General features: G+C 40.5%; 1 protein-coding gene across 4 annotated transcripts in view; it reads right to left on the minus strand.

Annotated features, from left to right (window-relative positions):
• Nucleotides 1-20,212, minus strand: part of LOC115194088 (sodium/potassium/calcium exchanger 2-like) — a 190,524-nt gene that overhangs the window by 95,549 nt on the left and 74,763 nt on the right. For 3 of the 4 annotated variants that reach the window (XM_029753442.1, XM_029753438.1, XM_029753439.1), the window contains exon 3: nt 1,725-1,766. The exons of the other annotated variant lie outside the window; for it this stretch is intronic. In XM_029753442.1, the coding sequence (XP_029609302.1) occupies nt 1,725-1,766 (42 nt within the window). The remainder of the gene's footprint in view (nt 1-1,724; nt 1,767-20,212) is intronic. 4 annotated transcript variants of the gene reach the window in all.

Consider the following 20,212-nt stretch of genomic DNA (forward strand, 5'->3'; position numbering starts at 1 on the left):
AGGGAAGGGGAAGACTCCTTCGGGGAGGGATCCCTGCAGAGTACCGGCCAGTCGGCTATGGAGAGCCGACATGGCAGCGACACTTCTACCAGGCCAGAGCGACGTTCGGCTACTGGGGTAGAAGAGAAAGAAAATGTAGGCGGCCGTGGATTCCCCAGTAGCTTGTGTAAGTCTGCTACTTGTTTGCTAAGAGTAGCCACTTTGCCCCTGTAGTCCTCTGCAAGCAAACAGTTGCTATATTGAAAGTCTGGGAGGTCTACATTGCCCCGTAATAAAGCAGAATTAACACAGCTCCTGTAGCGTTGAATACGTTTGTTAGCGTCCTCCGTTTGAGGCTACAGGCTAGCTAAGCTAGCTGGGCTTCCTTGTCCCTCTACTTGACAGGGAATTCTCAACTTTTCTCAGAGAGGCTATTAAAACTGTCAGGCCAAGGTAAGCCTACACCAAACACACAATTAATGTGAATGTTTGTAAAATTCCAATGTGAAAAATGTATTGTAACTCAGGCTAGTAAAACACGTTTCGTCAACAAGGCTGCATGGGATTTCTGTTAATGCAACTCTATGCAGCCAATGGCTTGTGGATTTGACAGCTCTAACGCAGTTCCACCTCCAACACAGAAATCAAAGCCCTTTCTGACAGGTCTACTGTGCCCAATACCATAATCTTTAATGAGACTCTGTTGCATATGATTCACCGTTCATCCTTTGCATGAAAGCCACAAGCTTTCATGCTAAATGTAAGCTTAATTCAATAGCAGCTAATGCTAAAATGGGCACAGGGCCAGGGGTATCACACAGAATGCACCACTCCATTACAGCTAAAGTGGTCATCATGATATCGCCAAAATAGCCCAAATAGCCGTGCCAAGGTTACTCTGGTGGTTTGAGCTGAACTTGAGATATGTGGGATATCGGCCACCGTCATAGCCATCAGCTGTTTTGAGTGTGCCCGCTTTGGCTGGCCTGTGGTGATGCTTCGGCCCAATCTGGAGGTGTCAGCTGTTAATTCTCAAGGCCATATGGTTGTGAGCGGGTTGGGACGCACAAGACTGTCTGCGCTGTTTGTGAAAGGCCATAAGGATGCAGCTTAGTGGAATCCGCTGAGACTTCTCCTTTTGCTGTTCAAAACAGTTTTGGGGCCTTTTTGGACAAAATGTAAAGTAAATATTTCATTGTTGCCTGTATTGGTTATGAAGGACTTTTAGCAAAACACTCTTTGATCAATAACTTTATTTTTTGTATTTTGGATATATTAACTGGTCTTCAAGTGTTTGAAACTGTAGGCATCATTGTATAATAACTCACAGTAGCACTAGTGACGTACTGAGAAAGTAATATTTGAATTGCAAAGACAGACCCGAGTGGATCAGCGGTCTAAGGCACTGCATCTTAGTGTAAAAGGCGTCACTACAGTCCCTGGTTTGAATCCAGGCTGTGTCACATCTGGCCATGATTGGGAGTCCTATAGGCCAGTGCACAATTGGCCCAGCGTTGTCTGGGTTTGGCCGAGGTGGGCCGTCATTGTAAATAAGAATTTGTTCTTAACTGACTTGCCAGTTAAATAAAGGTTCAATAAAAAAGTTAAGACAGAGATACTACAGGCAGGTTGGACCCATAAAACAGAGAACGCATGGTTCTTGAGTACAGTATGGAAGGAGAGAAAGAAGTTAGACTAGCCATATAGACACAGACATAAACATAGACAAACCAGACAGGACCTACCGACAGCTTGCTCTCATCCTCTGGTGCCCCGGGACTCACAGCCTTCACATCGAAGAAAAGAGAGAGGGAGAAAGAAAAAGAGCACATAGATGTGAAGCATGCCTTACAATACAGAGACAGGCAGATGAAGACAGTAGAGAGACATTAGTGTCGTAGTGATGATGATTTGACAAGAATGGATTCAAGAGACTGACACCACTGCAGTGCTGTGTCTACTGTATGTCAGTAATTATATAGCTGACCAAGGGCTCCTGATTAAAAACGTGTTTCTCAGCAGACTCTTGAGATTTATCAGACACATGGAAAACCACTCAAGCTATTCTTAATCCCAAACTATAGGCAAATCCATGGGGAAAAAAGGGGTTAAAGTAATGGCGGACATGCATGAAGATGGCCGCCCCCATGTACTTACCATGGTTGCCTCAATTGCTAAGTTTGTGGTATTATACATTGCTCTCCGTTTATGCTTTTTTTGTATCAGCATTGTTTAACATACATGATCCCAAATCTAGCTCCAAGACGGCGGCAATTTAAAAAAAATATGAAAAGGTAGATTGTGCCGATTTATTAAAATCGATACAGTTGCATATCGCAATATTATTTCGATATTTTGACTCCAAGAATCTATTTGTAAAAAAATATACAGTATATATATTGTGTACTTTATTTTATTCTAAGTAGAGTTAGCTAGCACTGATCGGCTGTTCCTGCTTCATAACTTTGGTATTTTTTATTTTATAGCTAGTTCTACATCTTTGTTTTAAATAGTGAGCCACCATGTTTTCATCACTTTTATTTCCAAGACTTATCAAAACTAACTTCTCATGCATCTCTGCAGCAGACGACGACAATTACATTTTTTTTTAAAGTAGATTGGGCTGATTTATTAAAATCGATAAAGTGAGCAAAATGTTTGGAACATGAAAACGCAATAAAATTGCCGTATTGAATCGCAATACATATAGAATCGTGAAAATCATGAGAATCGCAATACATATCATATCAGTAACAAATCGTGCGGTCCCTGTTAATTCCCAGCCCTAGACGTCATATCTGAATTCCTCCATCTGAATTCCTCCATCAAAGCAAAGCTGTGCGACAGAAACAACAACAGAGTTACACATGGAATAAACAAGCGTACAGTCAATAACACAATAGAAAAAAATAAAGTCTATATACAGTGTGTGCAAATGGCATGAGGTATGGCAATAAATAGGCCATAGTAGCAAAGTAATTACAATTTAGCAGATTAACACTGGAGTGATAGATGAGCAGATGACGATGAGCAGATGATGGTGTGTAAGTAGTGATACTGGTGTGCAAAAGAGCAGCAAAGTAAATAAAAACAATATGGGGATGAGGTAGGTAGGTTGGGTGGGCTATCTACAGATGGACTATGTACAGCTGCAGCGATCGGTTAGCAGCTCAGGTAGCTGATGTTTAAAGTTAGTGAGGGAAATGTAAGTCTCCAGCTTCAGCAATTTTTGCAGTTCGTTCCATTCACTGGCAGCAGAGAACTGGAAGGAAAGGCGGCCAAAGGTGGTGTTGGCTTTGGGGATGACCAGTGAGATATGCTGGAACACGTGCTACGGGTGGGTGTTGTTATCGTGACCAGTGAGCTGAGATAAGGCAGAGCTTTACCTAGCATAGACTTATAGATGACCTGGAGCCAGTGGGTCTGGCGATGAATATGTAGCGAGGGCCAGCCGACTAGAGCATACAGGTCGCAGTGGTGGGTGGTATAAGGTGATTTGATAACAAAACGGATGGCACTGTGATAGACTGCATCCAGTTTGCTGAGTAGAGTATTTGAAGCTATTTTGTAGATGACATCGCCGAAGTCGAGGATCGGTAAGATAATCAGTTTTACGAGGGTAAGTTTGGTGGTGTGAGTGAAGGAGGCTTTGTTGCGGAATAGAAAGACAATTCTAGATTTGATTTTGGATTGGAGATGTTTGATATGAGTCTGAAAGGAGAGTTTACAGTCTAGCCAGACACGTAGGTATTTGTAGTTGTCCACGTATTCTAGGTCAGAACCGTCCAGAGTAGTGATGCTAGTCGGGCGGGCAGCGAACGGTTGAAAAGCATGCATTTGGTTTTGCTAGCGTTTAAGAGCAGTTGGAGGCTGCAGAAGGAGTGTTGTATGGCATTGAAGCTCGTTTGGAGGTTAGTTAACCTGTTAGGGCTAGGGGGCAGTATTTACACGGCCGGATAAAAAACGTACCCGATTTAATCTGGTTACTACTCCTGCCCAGTAACTAGAATATGCATATAATTATTGGCTTTGGATAGAAAACACCCTAAAGTTTCTAAAACTGTTTGAATGGTGTCTGTGAGTATAACAGAACTCATATGGCAGGCAAAAACCTGAGAAGATTTCATGCAGGAAGTGGCCTGTCTGACAAGGTGTCGTTCTTCTTGTCTCTGTTTATTGAAGAGTCAGGATCTTAGCTGTAACGTGACACTTCCTACGGCTCCCATAGGCTCTCAGAGCCCGGGAAAAAGCTGAACGATATCGAGGCAGCCTCTGGCTGAAACACATTATCGCCTTTGCCAAGTGGCCGATCAGAGGACAAAGGACTTAGGCGCATGCCCGAGTCGACCCATTGATATATTTTCTTTCGTCTGTTTACCTAATTGCAGATTTCCGGTCGGAATATTACCGCTTTTTTACGAGAAAATGGCATAAAAATTGATTTTAAACAGCGGTTGACATGCTTCGAAGTACGGTAATGAAATATTTAGAAATCTTTTGTCACGAAATGCGCCGTGCGCATGACCCTTATTTACCATTGGGATAGTGTCTTGAACGCACGAGCAAAACGCCGCTGTTGGAACATAACTATGGATTATTTTGGACCAAACCAACATTTGTTATTGAAGTAGAAGTCCTGGGAGTGCATTCTGATGAAGAACATCAAAGGTAATCAAACTTTTCTAATAGTAAATCGGAGTTTGGTGAAGGCTAAACTTGCTGGGTGTCTAAATAGCTAGCCCTGTTATGCCGGGCTATCTACTGAGAATATTGTAAAATGTGCTTTCACCGAAAAGCTATTTTAAAATCGGACATATCAAGTGCATAGAGGAGTTCTGTATCTATAATTCTTAAAATAATTGTTATATTTTTTGTGAACGTTTATCGTGAGTAATTTAGTAAATTCACCTGAGGTTTGCGGGGGGTATGCTAGTTCTGAACGTCACATGCTAACGTAAAAAAGCTGGTTTTTGATATAAATATGAACTTGATTGAACAAAACATGCATGCATTGTATAACATAATGTCCTAGGGTTGTCATCTGATGAAGATCATCAAAGGTTAGTGCTGCATTTAGCTGTGGTTTTGTTTTTTGTGACATTATATGCTAGCTTGAAAAATGGGTGTCTGATTATTTCTGGCTGGGTACTCTGCTGACATAATCTAATGTTTTGCTTTCGCTGTAAAGCCTTTTTGAAATCGGACAGTGTGGTTAGATTAACGAGAGTCTTGTCTTTAAAATGCTGTAAAATAGTCATATGTTTGAAAAATGGAAGTTTTCGGATTTTAGAGGAGTTTGTATTTCGCGCAACGCCCATCATTGGATATTGGAGCAGGTGTTCCGCTAGCGGAACATCTAGATGTACAGTATCCAAAGAAGAGCCAGATGTATACAGAATGGTGTCGTCTGCGTAGAGGTGGATCAGGGAATCACCCACAGCAAAAGCGACATCGTTGATATATACAGAGAAAAGAGTCGGCCCGAGAATTGAACCCTGTGGTACCCCCATAGAGACTGCCAGAGGTCCGGACAACAGGCCAGATTGTGTATGTGTGCCATTCTGAGGGTTAATGGGAAAGACAAAAGATTTAAGTGCCTTTGAACAGGGTATGGTAGTAGGTGCCAGGCACACCAGTTTGTTTCAAGAACTCCAACGCTGCTGTGGTTTTCACGCTCAACAGTTTCCTTTGGTTATCGAGAATGGTCTACCACCCAAAGGACATTCAGACAACTTGACACAACTGTGGGAAGCATTGGAGTCAACATGGGCCAGCATACCTGTGGAACACTTTCGACACCTTGTAGAGTCCATGCCCAACAAATTGAGGCTGTTGAGGGCAATATTAGTGTTCTTAATGTTTTGTACACTCAGTGCAAACTCAACTCATATTACAACCCGGATCAGTCCCCCAACAAAGTTTGTTTTAAACAAAGTAAGCACCCTGACAATAGCCTAAGCACCCTCCTCGTATTTTCTATCCTTTGCCTAGACCTGGACCAATACACATGCTACAAAAAGATACAGGCTACAATTTGTGTTAACTTCATCGGGATCGGTGTTCCGTGGGACGGTTAAGCTAATGTAGGGTAATGCGTTTAGCATGAGGTTGTAAGTAAAAATAACATTTCCCAGGACATAGACATATCTGATATGGCAGAAAGCTTAAATTCTTGTTAATCTAACTGCACTGTCCAATTTACAGTAGCTATTACAGTGAAATAATACCATGCTATTGTTTGAGGAGAGTGCACAATTTTGAACATGAAAAGTTATGAATAAACATATTAGGCACATTTCGGCAGTCTTGATACATTTTGAACAGAAAGGCAATGGTTCAATGGATCAGTCTAAAACTTTCCACATACACTGCTGCCATCTAGTGGCCAAAACCTAAATTGCACTTGTGCTGGAATAATACATTATGGCCTTTCTCTTGCATTTCAAAGATGATGGTACAAACAAATACAAAAGAACAGCTGGTTTCTTCTTTGTATTATCTTTTACCAGATCTATTGTGTTATATTCTCCTACCCTCCTTTCACATTTCCACAAACTTCAAAGTGTTTCCTTTCAAATAGTACCAATAATATGCATATCCTTGCTTCAGGGCCTGAGCTACAGGCAGTTAGATTTGGGAATGTCATTTTAGGCGAAAATTGAAAAAAAAAAATCCTTAAAAATTTGCCTGTGGGATGATTTCAGACAAATGAATGGAATAGTTTCTTATCCATTTATTTTCACCTATTTATTAGTCCACGGAGGCTGTGATTGCCCACTGAATATCAACAAGTAAGATACAGACTAGACGCGTTACCCAACTCTTTCAGAAAATATCAGGACTTGAACAAGTAGGGTCAAATGTACAATACCAGTCAAAAGTTTGGACACACCTACTCATTCAAGGGTTTTTCTTTATTTTTACATCAAAACCATGAAATAATTATTCCAAGTAACAGACACATCTCAACATCAACTATTCAGAGGAGACTGCGTGAATCAGGCCTTCATGGTCGAATTGCTAAAAAGAAACCACAACTAAAGGGCACCGATAAGAAGAAGAGACTTGCTTGCGCGAAGAAACACGAGCAAAGGAAATTAGACAGGTGGAAAACTGTCCTTTGGTCTGATGAGTCCAAATTAAAGATTTCTGGTAGAGTAGGTAAACGGATGACCACCACATGTGTGGTTCCCACGGTGAAGCAGGGAGGAGGAGGTGTGATGGCGTGGGGGTGCTTTGCTGGTGACATTATAAGTGATTTATTTAGAATTCAAGGCACACTTAACCTGCATGGCTACCACAGCATTCTGCAGCAATACACCATCCCATCTGGTTTGCGCTTAGTGGGACTATCATTTGTTTTTCAACAGGACAATGACCCAACACACCTACAGGTAAGGGCTATTTGACCAAGGAGAGTGATGGAGTGCTGCATCAGATGACCTGGTCTCCACAATCACCCGACCTCAACCCAATTGAGATGGTTTGGGATGAGTTGAACTGCAGAGTGAAGGAAAAGCAGCCAACAAGTGCTCAGCATATGTGGGAACTCCTTCAAGACTGTTGGAAAACCACTCCACAACTTTTTTTTTTTTGAAAAGCATTGCAGGTGAAGCTGGTTGAGAGAATGCCAAGAGTGTGCAAAGCTGTCATCAAGGCAAATGTGGCTACTTTTATATATTTTGAATGTTTAAAACTTTTTGGGTTACTACATGATTCCATATGTGTTATTTCATAGTTTTGATGTCTTCACTATTATTCTACAATGTAGAAAATAGTAAAAATCAAGAAAAATCATTGAATGAGTAACTTTTGACCGGTACTGTATATAAATTGCATTTGGAAAATATTCAGACACCTTGATTTTTTCCACATGTTGTTACATTTCATGAGCTGAAATAAAAGATCCCTGAAATGTTCCATATGCCCAAAAAGTTTATTTCTCTAAAATGTTGTGCACAAATTTGTTTACATCCCTGTTAATGAGCATTTATCCACCTGACAGGTGTGTCAGGAAGCTGATTAAACAGCATGATCATTACACCTAATTTTTAGGCGTATATAAATTGGAACATACACAGACAACACACACATTGTGCTGGGGAAAACAAAAAGCCACTCTAAAATATTTCTGTCTGTAATAAATCCCTTTTGTGGAGAAAAACTAATTTTGATTGGATGGGCCTGGCTCCCAAGTGGATGGGCCCTAGCCCTCCAAGACCCATCCAATGCTGCGTCCATGTCCAGTCATGTGAAATCCATAGATTAGGGTGTAATGAATTTATTTAAATTGACTGATGTCCTTATATGAACTGTAACTTAAATTGTTGCGTTTATATTTTTGTTCAGTATAGTTTGGGTAAAATGGGTATATTTTTGTTGTATATACAAGATGCAATTGTAAAAGAGACCTACAGTTGAAGTTGGAAGTCTACATACACTTAGAGTCATTAAATCGAGTCATTAAATCTTGTAAATTGGAGTCATTAAATCTCGTTTTTCAACCACTCCACAAATGTCTTGTTAACAAACTATAGTTTTGGCAAGTTGGTTAGGACAACTACATTGTGCATGACACAAGTAATTTTTCCAACAATTGTTTACAGACAGATTATTTCACTGTATCACAATTCCAGTTGGTCAGAAGTTTACATGCACTAAGTTGACTGTGCCTTTAAACAGCTTGGAAAATTCCAGAAAATTGTCATGGCTTTAGAAGCTTCTGATAGGCTAATTGACATCATTTGAGTCAATTGGAGGTTCACCTGTGGATGTATTTCAAGGCCTACCTTCACACTCAGTGTCTCTTTGCTTGACGACATGGGAAAATCAAAAGAAATCAGCCAAGATCTCAGAAAAGTATTGTAGACCTCCACAAGTCTGGTTCATCCTTGGGAGCAATTTCCAAATACTTGAAGGTACAACGTTCATCTGTACAAACAATAGTACGCAAGTATATACACCATGGGACCACGCAGCCGTCATACCGCTCAGGAAGGAGACGCCTTCTGTCTCCTAGAGATGAACGTACTTTGGTGCGAAAATTGCAAATCAATCCCAGAACAACAGCAAAGCACCTTGTGAAGATGCTGGAGGAAACGGGTACAAAAGTATCTATATCCACAGTCCTATATCGACATAACCTGAAAGGTCGCTCAGCAGGGAAGAAGCCACTGTTCTAAAACCACCATATGGGGACAAAGATCATACTTTTTGGAGAAATGTCCTCTGGTCTGATGAAACAAAAATAAAACTATGTGGCCATGTTACGTTCCCCAGTTTCTGGTTTGTATATTATTCATGTAGGTATTTCAGGAAATGGCTTCCTGAAATTCTCCAAGCAGCTGATTGGTCGACCCCATTGCTGATTGGAGAGCTGACCCTGCCCCCTCTTCAGGACGCAGCTGTCTCCCATTAACAACTCCCTCTGAAGCTTTATAAGCCAGTGTTCTGTTCCTCAGAAGAAAGAGATATTTGCTGAGAGAGGAGGCTGAGGGTTATAGCATGTTGGTTGTTGCTAAGACATTTGGTATGTACTGTGTTAGTTGTTGCTAAGAGAGCTTATTGTAATGTTCTGTGTTAGTTTGTTGCTCAGAGAGAGAGCTTCTTTAATGTCCTGAGTTTTTCTCAGTTTAGTTGTGAAATTGTTTGTTATTCTGTTTCCTTTGTTCCCAGGGGGGAAGGGGAAGGCACCTAGGGAGTGCTTAGGCAAGAGGCCCGCGGGCATACATTACCCGTAGTAGTTTGTCTATGCACACTAGGAAAGACCTGGGCGGACCATCCCCTGTATTTTGGTTAGTGCACCAGGTGGTACTAGTTAGGTAAGTAGTGGGTAGGCAGGTGAGGGGGCTTTGATATTTACTTTCTTTGCTTTGGTTCCGTCCAGCCCCTTTTCCCCAAACTTACCGTGCGACGGAATAAATTCCCTGTAAACGGTAATTCTCTGCTTTTTGTCATCCTTACTCACACCTACAGTCCATACCTCTTTCACACCACGGAGAGTTGAGTTGTAGCAGGGTGTTGCGTTCCCTCTTCCTAGAGGTGTGCGTAACAGGCCATAATGACCATTATGTTTGGAGGAAAAAGGGACTTCACAAAATAGATGGCATCATGAGGCAGGAAAACTATGTGGATATATTGAAGCAACATCTCAAGACATCAGTCAGGAAGTTAAAGCTTGGTCGCAAATGAGTCTTCCAAATGGACAATGACCCCAAGCATACTTCAGGAGTTTTGGCAAAATGGCTTAAGGACAACAAAGTGAAGGTATTGGAGTGGCCATCACAAAGCCCTGACCTCAATCACATAGAAAATTTGTGGGCAGAACTGATACTGTGCGAGCAAGGAGGCCTACAAACCTTACATCAGCTCTGTCAGGAGGAATGGGACAAAATTCACCCAACTTGTGGAAGGCTACCCGAACCATTTGACCCAAGTTTAAATTGTTTAAGGCAATGCTACCAAATACTAATTGAGTGTATGTAAACTTCTGGGAATGTGATGGCAGAAATAAAAGCTGAAATAATTCTCTATTAATTACTACAGTTCACATTCTTAAAATATAGTGGTGCTCTAACTGACCTAAGACAGGGAATTTTTACTAGGATTAAAAGTCAGGAATTGTGAAAAACTGAGTTTAAATGTATTTGACTAAGGTCTATGTAAACTTCCGACTTCAACCATATGTCTCAATGTCTTCCCTGTTAAAATAAAAGTTAGAAAAAAATTAAATAAAATGGAAACTGAATTTTGCCTAAAAATTGTTTCCTAAAAAACACTGAATAAGTATTGAAATATTGATGTTAATGTCCTTGAGATATTAATAATAATCCTAATAGTATGGTTCCTTAAAGCATAGGTTGCAGATTTTGTCATTACATTAATTAACATACTCACTGCATTAAAAATAACTCCATCCATAGCAACCCCTCTAAACATGGAAGAGCTGCATTTCCCACAGTGAAATCTATTTATGTCTGCTTGGGCTGAGGGTTTGTTGGCAAGCAATGCATTGTCAAACCTGTTAAACCAAACTCCCAATATAGTTTTACTCTTTTCTATGACAGGATAGGAGCAGAAGCAGGGAGACTGAGTATAGCAGGCGTACTCAACTACTATCTGAGAATGTCCGGTCACACAAATTTCCTAGATGGATGTTATTTATCAGTGTAGGAATAAACCCCACATTGCAACCCATGCAACCTCAAACTGTTCACACCCCTATTGTTGGCACAGAGAATATTTTAAAGCACATTTTCTGCAATTCTACACATCTCTTCATGGGGTGGAGAGAAAATGTTACAGCTTTAAACATTTCCTGCAATTCTACACATTTTGCTATGTCTTATGTGCGTTCATATGATCCCCAACAAAATCAATGTGGGCCCTGGGGGTTAGATAGCAGGTTAGCCTAATTTACCTACCTAGCTAACATGCACTAGTTGATCAACTGGACATTTGACAGGTTATAAATAGCTCTCTAAGGTCTGTCAGTGAATGACAGACAAACTCCCAATGCACAACCAAAACATTAAGTCAGGACCCGTGGTCCGTATTGACCCCATTCTGGGTGCGGATCCAGACTGTGATCTGCTTGTTTAGTATGGCTGGAATAGAGTGAGTAGAAGTGTGAAGGGCTCATGCGAGGATCGAATGAGCATCCCCGTCACAGGGTTCCAACACCTAAACATTTTATCTAACAAAAAGGACCTAGAGCTCCCTTTTAGTCCAGATTCATCAGGACTGAACTGCTAAAACCTTCCTTAGTCATTCCATATCTGTTGAATAATGCCTGATTTAAAATAAATCCACTTAAATTCTCTGTACCTTTGTTAAAGGAAACCCAGAGAGGCAGATGGAACAGGAAAATATGCCAGATAATACTGCTTTGCTCATTCAGCCAGTGTTAAATATCATGACTAATAATCACATAGGGAGATTAGCATGTCCTCTGGAGTCACTGTGCGTGCTAATCCCGACAGCTCAGGTCCCAGTTCTTATGTAATGTCACATCAGCATCATTCCTGGAAACGGATTATGGATTAGTATGTGTAAAACAGACCTCCTGTTCCTCCTGTGCAACTTCTGCTATCCATTAAAAGTCCTAAAAGTAGAAGAATCATAGTGATCTGAATTTCACATCCACTCATTCAAATATGAGGGGATTAGCTCGTGGGACAGCAGTAGCCTAGAGGTGAGGGAGGAGGACTTCCGTTTGTTGGTTCAAGCACGGGGCCGTGCGACACAAAAATGGGAATAGAACTGAACTGGCAGCTGGAAGGCTGCTGGTCTCTGATACCATGTATAGTGCTCTGTGTTTGGGCAATTAAATGAGGCACTGTGTATTTACAGCATTATCCCGCTAGTGTCTCCAATCAATCAATGTCTGTTTGTGTAGTATTTGTAGATTCCTGATTCTACACCTCACTTTGCTTACGCTGATCCTCTCCAGCAAACTCAATCTCTGGTCATCGGAAATTGTAAAAATAAGTAAATTAGGGGCAGTTAAAGGGGAAAGCCAGTGAAACCAACCATAGAAGTACAAAGAAAATAATAGATAGGCTAATTCAAGATCAGAATATCGCTTGAAAAAAAGTGTCAATACCCCGCTGGGGTGCTTGTTGCAGGTAACAATAATACAGTATATGCTGCAAAACTATTACAATACCTTAGACTAAAAAAAATAACTGTGCAATAGACCGCCATCTGAAGTCAAGAAATAAAACAAATGAAAAAGCATCTCCATAATTACAGACGACGCAAATGGCCAATAGCCTATGTTCTTATTTTGTGATTTTTGATCGCCAACAAGTGATCGATTTTATGCAACTGTAGGTAATTTTTTCAGTTACATCAGTGACTTGCAAAAGTATTCATCCCCCTTGGCGTGTTTCCTATTTTGTTGCATTACAACCTGTAATTTAAATAGATTTTTATTTGGATTTCATGTAACGGACATACACAAGATAGTCCAAATTGGTGAAGTGAAATGAAAAAAATAACAAAAGTGGTGCATGAATATGTATTCACCCCCTTTGCTATGAAGCCCCTAAATATGATCTGATGCAACCAATTACCTTCAGAAGTCACATAATTAGTTAAATAAAGTCCACCTGTCTGCAATCTAAGTGACACATGATCTGTCACTTGATCTCAGTATATATACACACACACACACACACACCTGTTCTGAAATGCCCCAGGGACTGTAACACCACTAAGCAAGGGGCACCACCAAGCAAGCGGCACCATGAAGACCAAGGAGCTCTCCAAACAGGTCAGGGACAAAGTTGTGGAGAAGTACAGATCAGGGTTGGATTAAAAAAAAAATGAAACTTTGAATATTCCATGGAGCACAATTAAATCCATTATAAAATAATGGAAAGAAGGGCCTCCCGAGTAGGGCAGTGGTCTAAGGCACTGCATCGCAGTGCTAACTGTGCCACTAGAGATTCTGGGTTCGAGTCCAGGCTCTGTTGCAGCCGGCCGTGACCGGTAGGCCCATGGGGCGGCGCACAATTGGCCCAGCGTTGTCCGGAATAGGGAGGGTTTGGCCGGCAGGGATATCCTTGTCTCATCGCGCACTAGCGACTCCTGTGGCGGGCCGGGCGCAGTGCACGCCGACACGGTTGTCAGGTGTACGGTGTTGCCTCCGACACATTGGTGTGGCTGGCTTCAGGGTTGGATGGGCATTGTGTCAAGAAGCAGCGCGGCTTGGTTGGGTTGTGTTTCGGAGGACGCATGGCTCTCGACCGTCGCCTCTCCCGAGTCCGTACGGGAGTTGCAGCAACGAGACAAGACTAACTACTACCAATTGGATACCAATTGGAAAAAGGGGTGAAAAATACAACAATTAAAAATGTAAATGAAAAGAAAATGGCACCCTAACGAACCTGCCAAGAGAGGGCCGTCCACCAAAACTCACGGACCAGGCACGGAGACATTAATCAGAGAGGCAACAAAGAGACCAAAGATAACCCTGAAGAAGCTGCAAAGCTACACAGCGGAGATTGGAGTGTCTGTCCATAAGACCACTTCAAGCCGTACACTCCACAGAGCTGGGCTTTACGGAAGAGTGGACAGAAATAAGCCATTGCATAAAGAAAAAAATGGCCATCAAGGAAAACGCTATGTTTACCGCAAACCCAACACCTCTCATCACCCGAGAACAACTGTGGGGATGTTTTCCATTGGCATGGACTGGGAAACTGGTCAGAATAATGGCGCTAAATACAGGGAAATTCTTGAGGGAAACCTGTTTCAGTCTTCCAGAGATGTGAGACAGATGGAGATTCACCTTCCAGCAGGACAATGACCCTAAGCATACTGCTAAAGCAACACTCGAGTGGTTTAAGGGGAAACATTTCCATGTCTTGGAATGGCCTAGTCAAAGCCCAAACCTTAATCCAATTGAGAATGACTTAACTTGTTATGGATAGTGGGCAGTATTTTCACAGCCGGATAAAAAAACGTACCCGATTTAATCTGATTATTACTCCTGCCCAGAAACTAGAATATGCATATAAGTATTAGCTTTGGATAGAAAACACCCTAAAGTTTCTAAAACTGTTTGAATGGTGTCTGTGAGTATAACAGAACTCATTTGGCAGGCCAAAACCTGAGAAGATTCCAAACAGGAAGCGCTCTCTCTGACCATTTCTTGGCCTTCTTGATAATCTCTATCCAAAACAGGGGATCTCTGCTGTAACGTGACATTTTCTAACGCTCCCATAGGCTCTCAGAAGGCTTTGCAGGCCATGGCTGAAAAACAGTAGCGCATTTGGTAAGTGGTCGATCAGAGAACAATGAGACTGGCGCGCACGTGCACGAGAAGAGTCCATTTTTAGATTTTTAGTCTTTGAACGAAAACAGGGTTTCCCGGTCGGAATATTATCGCTTTTTACGAGAAAAATCGCATAAAAATTGATTTTAAACAGCGTTTGACATGCTTCGAAGTACGGTAATGGAATATTTTGAAATGTTTTGTCACGAAACGCGCCGGGCGCGTCACCCTTCGTTACCCTTCGGATAGTGTCTTGAACGCACAACAAAAGTCCGCTATTTGGATATAGCTATGGATTATTTGGAACCAAACCAACATTTTTTTTGAAGTAGAAGTCCTGGGAGTGCATTCTGACGAAGAACAGCAAAGGTAATCCAATTTTTCTTATAGTAAATCTGAGTTTGGTGAGTAGCGAACTTGGTGGGTGTCAAAATAGCTAGCCCGTGATTGCGAGCTATCTACTCAGAATATTGCAAAATGTGCTTTCACCGAAAAGCTATTTTAAAATCGGACACCGCGATTCCATAAAGGAGTTCTGTATCTATAATTCTTAAAATAATTGTTATGTTTTTTGTGAACGTTTATCGTGAGTAATTTAGTAAATTCACCGGAAGTGTTCGGTGGGTATGCTAGTTCTGAACATCGCATGCTAATGTAAAAAGCAGTTTTTTGATATAAATATGAACTTGATTGAAGAAAACATGCATGTATTGTATAATCTTACATCTAGACGTTCCGCTAGCGGAACACCTGCTCCAATATCCAATGATAGGCGTGGTGCGAATGACAAATTCCTCAAAAATCCAAAAACTTCAATTTTTCAAACATATGACTATTTTACACCATTTTAAAGACAAGACTCTCCTTTATCTAACCACACTGTCCGATTTCAAAAAGGCTTTACAGCGAAAGCCAGAAATAATCAGACACCCATTTTTCAAGCTAGCATATAATGTCACAAAAAACAAAACCACAGCTAAATGCAGCACTAACCTTTGATGATCTTCATCAGATGACATGCCTAGGACATTATGTTATACAATACATGCATGTTTTGTTCAATCAAGTTCATATTTATATCAAAAACCGGCTTTTTACATTAGCATGTGACGTTCAGAACTAGCATTCCCACCGAACACTTCCGGTGAATTTATTAAATTACTCACGATAAACGTTCACAAAAAACATAATTATTTTAAGAATTATAGATACAGAACTCCTTTATGCACTCGCTATGTCCAATTTTAAAATAGCTTTTCGGTGAAAGCACATTTTGCAATATTCTGAGTAGATGGCTTGCTATTTTGACACCCACCAAGTTTGACCCTCACCAAACTCCGATTTACTATTAGAAAAGTTTGATTACCTTTCCTGTTCTTCGTCAGAATGCACTCCCAGGACTTCTACTTCAATAACAAATGTTGGTTTGGTTCAAAATAATCCATAGTTATATCCAAATAGCGGCGTTTTGTTGGTGCTTTCAAGACACTATCAAAGGGTGACGAAGGGTTACGCGCCCGACGCGTTTCGTGACGAAAAATTTCTAAATATTCCATTACCGTACTTCGAAGCATGTCAACGCTGTTTAAAATAATGTTTTATGCTATTTTTCTCGTAAAAAAAGCGATAATATTCCGACCGGGAGTCGTTGTTTTCGTTCAAAGACGAAAGAATAAAAACATGGGGTCGCCTCGTGCACGCGCCTCCAGTCTCTGTTCTCTGATCGACCACTATCAAAATGCGCTGTTTTTCAGCCAGGGCCTGCAAAGCCACCATTCAGCTTTTTGCCGCCTTCTGAGAGCCTATGGGAGCCGTAGGAAGTGTCACGTAACAGCAGAGATCCCCTGTTTTGGATAGAGATGATCAAGAAGGCCAAGAAATGGTCAGACAGGGTACTTCCTGTACAGAATCTTCTCAGGTTTTGGCCTGCCAAATGAGTTCTGTTATACTCACAGACACCATTCAAACAGTTTTAGAAACTTTGGAGTGTTTTCTATCCAAAGCTAATAATTGTATGCATATTCTAGTTTCTGGGCAGGAGTAATAATCAGATTAAATCGGGTACGTTTTTTATCCGGCCGTGAAAATACTGCCCCCTATCCATAACAGGTTAATTACATCTAGACGTTCCGCTAGCGGAACACCTGCTCCAATATCCAATGATAGGCGTGGCGCGAAATACAAACTCCTCGAAAATCCGAAAACTTCCATTTTTCAAATGCATGACTATTTTACACCATTTTAAAGACAAGACTCTCCTTTATCTAACCACACTGTCCGATTTCAAAAAGGCTTTACAGCGAAAGCAAAACATTAGATTATGTCAGCAGAGTACCCAGCCAGAAATAATCAGACACCCATTTTTCAAGCTAGCATATAATGTCACAAAAAACAAAACCACAGCTAAATGCAGCACTAACCTTTAATTATCTTCATCAGATGACACTCCTAGGACATTATGTTAAAGACTGCTGTATGACTTAAAGATTGCTGTACACCAGCAGGAACCCATCCAACTTGAAGAAGCTGGAGCAGTTTTGCCTTGAAGAATGGGCAAAAATCCCAGTGGCTAGATGTGCCAAGCTTATAGAGACATACCCCAAGAGACTTGCAGCTGTAATTGCTGCAAAAGGTGGCTCTACAAAGTATTGACTTTGGAGGGGTGAATAGTTATGCACGCTCAAGTCTTGTGTTTTTTGTCTTATTTCTTGTTTGTTTCACAATAAAACATATTTTACATCTTCAACGTGGTAGGCATGTTGTGTAAATCAAATGATACAAACCCTCAAAATCAATTTTAATTCCAGGTTGTAAGGCAATAAAATAGGGAAATGCCAAGGGGGTGAACACTTTCGCAAGCCACTGTAAGCAGTGTAGGCTACATTTTGTGCTAATTTGCCGGTGAGATAATGGAAATCAAATTAATGGAATAATTCTCGGAGACTGTGACCTGTAGACTTCCAGTCATTGCGCTAGCTAGCAATGGCTTGCGAAACTATCTTCAATTTTCTTCAAACTGCACACAGAGTCATAAAAATGTCAAAAGCTCGCACTATCCCTTTAATACAGTAATAATTTATAATCTGCTATAATTTATTTACAGTATTGGTCATGTGTTGGTCTCTGTATACAAAATTGTCACAAGCTTATCGTAATACCAAATGACCAATACTGTATGTAAACACATTATGCTTGCAGTTGCTATCAAATCAAGCTCTTGGTTGTCTAAAATTGGTGAAATGATAAATTATCATAGTCTAACCAGATGCCAAAGGCTAATTCTCTTTTCAATGCGAAAATGGGAGGCCTGGTTTCTAATCCAAGATGTTGTCGTGAATAGCCTGCAAGGGTCGACCAGCACGTGCGTACAGTGCGGCTGTCTGTCACAGGCAGTCACCCCTATAAAAACTATCTAGATGCGCTGCATCTGCATTTTTTATTTTATTTAACCCTTATTTTGACAGGGAGTCAATGCTGAGACCAAGGTCTATTTTCCAGATGAGCCCTGTTTAGCACATATCAAAATACAATATACACATTAAACTACACACGTAGGCATGAAGCTATTCAGCAGCAAGACTGAGCTATTTTTCGCCTCTGCCACAAGGCTTCTTAGATTTGCCTAGAGAAGATAATAATAATAATGATCTTCAAGGAAAGGCACAACAAGTCAAAAAGCTACCCACTTGCTAATTAGTAGCCCCTTCATTTTTCTAACAAGCACAACTAATTACAGGAGATGCGACATCACTGATTTCCCACAAGGCAATGCTCCACATGCCCACAGAACTAATCCAAATTGCTCTCCCTCCAATTAGGCTGCTCTTGTTGATTGGAGGCCAGATAAATAATACTGTGTCATTTTCACAAATGCATGCTTCAAGCAAATACATTTATTGATCAGTATGAACCGTATTAGTACATTAGTTCACAGGCAATAAATTGGTTGATGTTGCCGTTTTTATGGATGATTCTGCTGCAAAACCTACTTCCCCTAAGGGATAATAACACTTTCTACAACTATTACTAATACTGGGCAGTGGTGTAAAGTACTTAAGTAAAAATACTTTAAAGTACTAATTAAGTAATTTTGGGGGGTATCTGTACTTTACTTTACATTTTTGACAACTTTTACATTTACTTCACTACATTCCTGAAGAAAATATTATACTTAATACTCTATGCATTTTCCCTGACACCCAGAAGTACTCGTTTATATTTAGAATGCTTAGCAGGACAGGAAAATGGATCAATACACACACTTATCAACAGAACATCCCTGGTCATCCCTACTGCCTCTGATCTGGCGGACTCACTAAACACACATGCTTCGTTTGTAAATTATATCTGAATGTTGGAGTGTGCCACTGGCTATCCGTAAATTTAAAAAACAAGAAAATGGTGCCATCTGCTTTGCTTAATATAAGACATTTGAAATGAATACTCTTAAATATCAAAAGTAAATGTATAACTCGTTTCAATTGTCTAATATTAAGCAAACCATATGTCACCATTTTCTTGTTTTTTTTAATTCATGGATAGCCAGGGGCACACTCCAACATTCAGATACAATTCACAAACGAAGCATGTGTGTTTAGTGAGTCCGCCAGATCAGAGGCAGTAGGGATGACCTGGGATGTTCTGTTGATAAGTGTGTGAATTTAGCTATTTCATTTACTTTGATACTTAAGTATATTTTAAACCACATACTTTTAGACTTTTAATCAACTAGAATTTTACTGGGTGACTTTTACTTGAGTCATTTTCTATTAAGGTATCTTTACTTTTCTGTATGACAATTGGATACTTTTTCCACCACTGCTACTGGACATTTCCATCTAAAAGGACCCATGAGCACTAACATGTGAAGTTCATATGAGCATGTCAAATTGGGTGTCAAATAAAAGCTAACAGTGTATATCTTTTTAAAATTAAAGGCATATACAGTGGCAAGAAAAAGTATGTGAACCCTTTGGAATTACCTGGATTTCTGCATAAAATTGGTCATCAAATGATATTTGATCTTCATTTAAGTCAGAATAGACAAACACAGTGTGCTTAAACTAATAACACACAAATTATTGTATTTTCTTGTCTATATTGAATACATCATTTAAACATTCACAGTGTAGGTTGGAAAAAGTATGTGAACCCCTAGGCTAATGACTTCTCCTAAAGCTAATTGGAGTCAGGAGTCAGCTAACCTGAGTCCAATCAATTAGATGAGATTGGAGATGTTGGTTAGAGCTGCCTAGCCCTAATTTAAACTCACAAAATTTGAGTTTGCTATTCACAAGAAGCATTGCCTGACAGGAACCATTCCTCGAACAAAGGAGATCTCATAGGACCTAAGATTAAGCATTTTTGACTTGCATAAAGTTGGAAAGGGTTACAAAAGTATCTCTAAAAGCCTTGATGTTCATCAGTCCACGGTAAGTCAAATTGTCTATA

This window comes from Salmo trutta, chromosome 5 (assembly GCF_901001165.1).
Source record: "Salmo trutta chromosome 5, fSalTru1.1, whole genome shotgun sequence".
Classification (NCBI taxonomy): domain Eukaryota; kingdom Metazoa; phylum Chordata; class Actinopteri; order Salmoniformes; family Salmonidae; genus Salmo; species Salmo trutta.